At 45.0% G+C, this 2,758-nt stretch overlaps 1 protein-coding gene across 1 annotated transcript; it reads right to left on the bottom strand.

Annotated features, from left to right (window-relative positions):
• Nucleotides 1–255: 255 nt before the first annotated feature.
• On the bottom strand, nt 256–2,127 carry LOC139638331 (gamma-crystallin N-A-like). The gene is made up of 4 exons (XM_071512443.1): nt 2,107–2,127; nt 1,476–1,724; nt 794–939; nt 256–391 (listed from the first exon to the last, which is right to left on the bottom strand). Exons 1-4 carry the CDS (start codon nt 2,125–2,127, stop codon nt 256–258), a joined length of 552 nt encoding a protein of 183 aa, XP_071368544.1.
• Between the last annotated feature and the right edge of the window lie 631 nt (nt 2,128–2,758).

Raw genomic sequence — 2,758 nt, 5'->3', positions numbered from 1 at the left:
CACTCAGTGAGTATAAATGAAAAAAAAAAAATTGAAATTAGATTGAAAATAGTGTAATATCACTACTTTATTTCAGCCTTAAAATTATTCAGTACAAAAATAAAACAACAAGCTTTGTAAAATATTTTCTTCATTTTTTATTATTTTACAGTTCCACGGAGTCAGTGTGAGGTTCCATGCCTACAGTAGTGTGTAAATGTACTTGGCAGTGTGGTGCGTTTCCTCTGTGAATGATCTGATCCTGTTCAACATGGTTTAAAAGTAGTTGGCCACCCTGCGGATGGACTGGATGTTGGGGTTCTCGGCCTGCCACTCCATGTGGGAGCAGTAGTTTCCTCTCTCCACGATGTACATGCGCCCACGGAAGTTGGGCTCCTCATACATCGCCCAGCTGTTTGGCAGAGACACGGCAGGAGGCGGAAAAAAATGCATTTATGAATATGCAAGACTGTGCAATATCTACTGTAGGTTGGGGGTTAGAAGAAAGAATTTGTGCTTTATAACAATATGACCTACATTGTATTAACAGTACACTGAACTCCAGATCTGACTGGGCTCTTATTGTATTTAAAAATAATTCTTAGTGTTTGTTTTGACCAACTTGAAACACCAAGTGGGTGGGGTTTGCCACATTGGGGCAGGTCAGATGGGGTCAGAAAAGTGCAATACATTGATGAAGTACAATAAGTTAAAACAGTCTAAACTTTCTGTCCCTTATGTGCTTCATGCTGCTTAAAACAAACACTAGGAAGCCAGTGGGACCTGTCAACCAGCTCGCTGCCCAGATACGTACGCTCCGTCTCCATAGACTCTGATGGAGTTGATGCAGTTCTTGGTCAGGCCGCGTCCCTGCAGGAACGGGCAGTCGTCACACAGCTCCACGCACTGGCCGCTGAAGTTCGGCTCCTCGAACAGCTCCATCCTGTAGTGTTCTCCGTGCTGGGGAGGAGAACGACACGCACACGCGCTGAGTCATAGCAACAGCGATCACCTTCAGTCTCACTGGGAAGAACCAAGGCCTTTTTACCTTGAGTGACAGGATTCATATTGTATGGCACGCTGCTCAAGCACACATACCTATAGAATACTGAAGGCTGAATATATGTGTGTAGAGGGATACATATAGGCCAGAGTCCATGTCCATACTATGTCTTGCACTGTCCTTTTACACTAGAGGTGTGGTCCTGTTGCCTTTGTACCGTCTGTGTCAAGATATAATGTGAAATCCAGGAAACTGCTAATATGTCTCTGCACTTCAAGGAAAAATCAGATACTTGGCAATTAAGTTGATTCTGATTCTGACTGAAAACAGATATGTGCAAATGGGGACACTTACACACTCACACACACACACACATACATACAGACACACACACAATCCCTTATTTGCCAACCAAATGGAGTTAGTTTGCCTACCGTCAGTCCCAGGGGTCACACACACACACACACACACACACACACACACACACCCTTACCATCCTGATGGGCCTGCAGGAGCCCATGTGATCATTATGGGCGTTCCAGCGCTGGTACTCGGGGTACTCTCCGTGCTCCAGGATGTACTGCTGGCCCTTGAAGTCCGGGTGGTCGAAGCAGATGAAGGCGCCGCTCTCCACCCGGATGGAGTTCACCCTGTTCATGAAGCTGCGGTCCTGGAAGTTGTCGCAGTCACCGCAAATCTCCAGTTTCCTCCCCGTGAAACATTTTCCCTCGTAGAACACGATCTGTTTTTGCCACAACAATGAAGATCGCATTGGCTTCCCATTTTTTTCTCTTCTAACACGCCTTTGTCATTTGATTTTTATTTGACACTACTTTGTACCTTTAAGGAAAGTGTGACACAAATATTTCTGACTGACAGAAGGCTGCAGATAGCCAGACAGCATTATAAATGAGAGTTATTACATGTTTACAGTGTATCACATGTTTCACAATAGTGCAATGAAGTACTATACTATGAATAGTAGCTGTAAACCTACACTGAGGTCGGACCTGTCAGCTACAGCATTGTCATTGTATGAGGTCTTTTGTTTGAGGTACACCTGCGTCAGTTTGGGAAGGCTGTACTGTATATGGCTGCATTGCACTCCTTGTTGTGGTACTCACCTTTCCTGAGTACTGCGACATTTTTCAATGTTGGTTGTCCAAACAAGTCCCACTGTATAAGAGTGGAAAAATTTGGACACCCAGATATATATGGCCAATAGAGAGTGTGGCGGTATCGCGAGACAGAGGCAACAAAAGCACAACAATGGGGGGTTTAGACGTTCTGCCACATGGACAGTTTCCCTTACATCTGGCAGTGCTGATATTGGAGTTTGGCTCAGGAGGGGGAAACAATAGAGTGGGAGAGATTTTGCTTTGATTGGGTTTTGAGAGTGGTGTTGGGTAGAGGTTGCAGAGTAATATTTGGGACGCGTCCAGACAAGGGGAGGTGAGGAAAAAAACAAACACAGTCCAGAGAGAGGGAAAGTTAAAGCAGAGTTGCAGCTGAGGTCAAAGGACATGAATGACCCCGTGGAAACAATGAATGGCTCTTGGTATGGGTTTGGCAAGTAACTGGGAAAATATAGAAATTCATCAATTTTCTAACTGCTTATGTGGTGGCAACAGGGCAAGCAGAGCAGCCAAGACGTCCTTCTCTACAGCAACTTCAAACAATGTCGAACAATTTGAGTTAGTCTTGGCCCGTCAAAAGCTATCAGCAACAGTTGCAACATCAAAGACCACCAGTTTAAAGCCGGACAGGCGGAGCAAG

This window comes from Centroberyx affinis, unplaced genomic scaffold (genome assembly GCF_046629955.1).
Source record: "Centroberyx affinis isolate AG114_WGS23_722 - 3 ecotype Tasmania unplaced genomic scaffold, CSIRO-AGI_Caff_v1 ptg006283l_1, whole genome shotgun sequence".
In the NCBI taxonomy this organism is placed as follows: domain Eukaryota; kingdom Metazoa; phylum Chordata; class Actinopteri; order Beryciformes; family Berycidae; genus Centroberyx; species Centroberyx affinis.
Note: the sequence above shows the minus strand (reverse complement) of the source record. Positions and strands in the feature narration are given on the sequence as shown.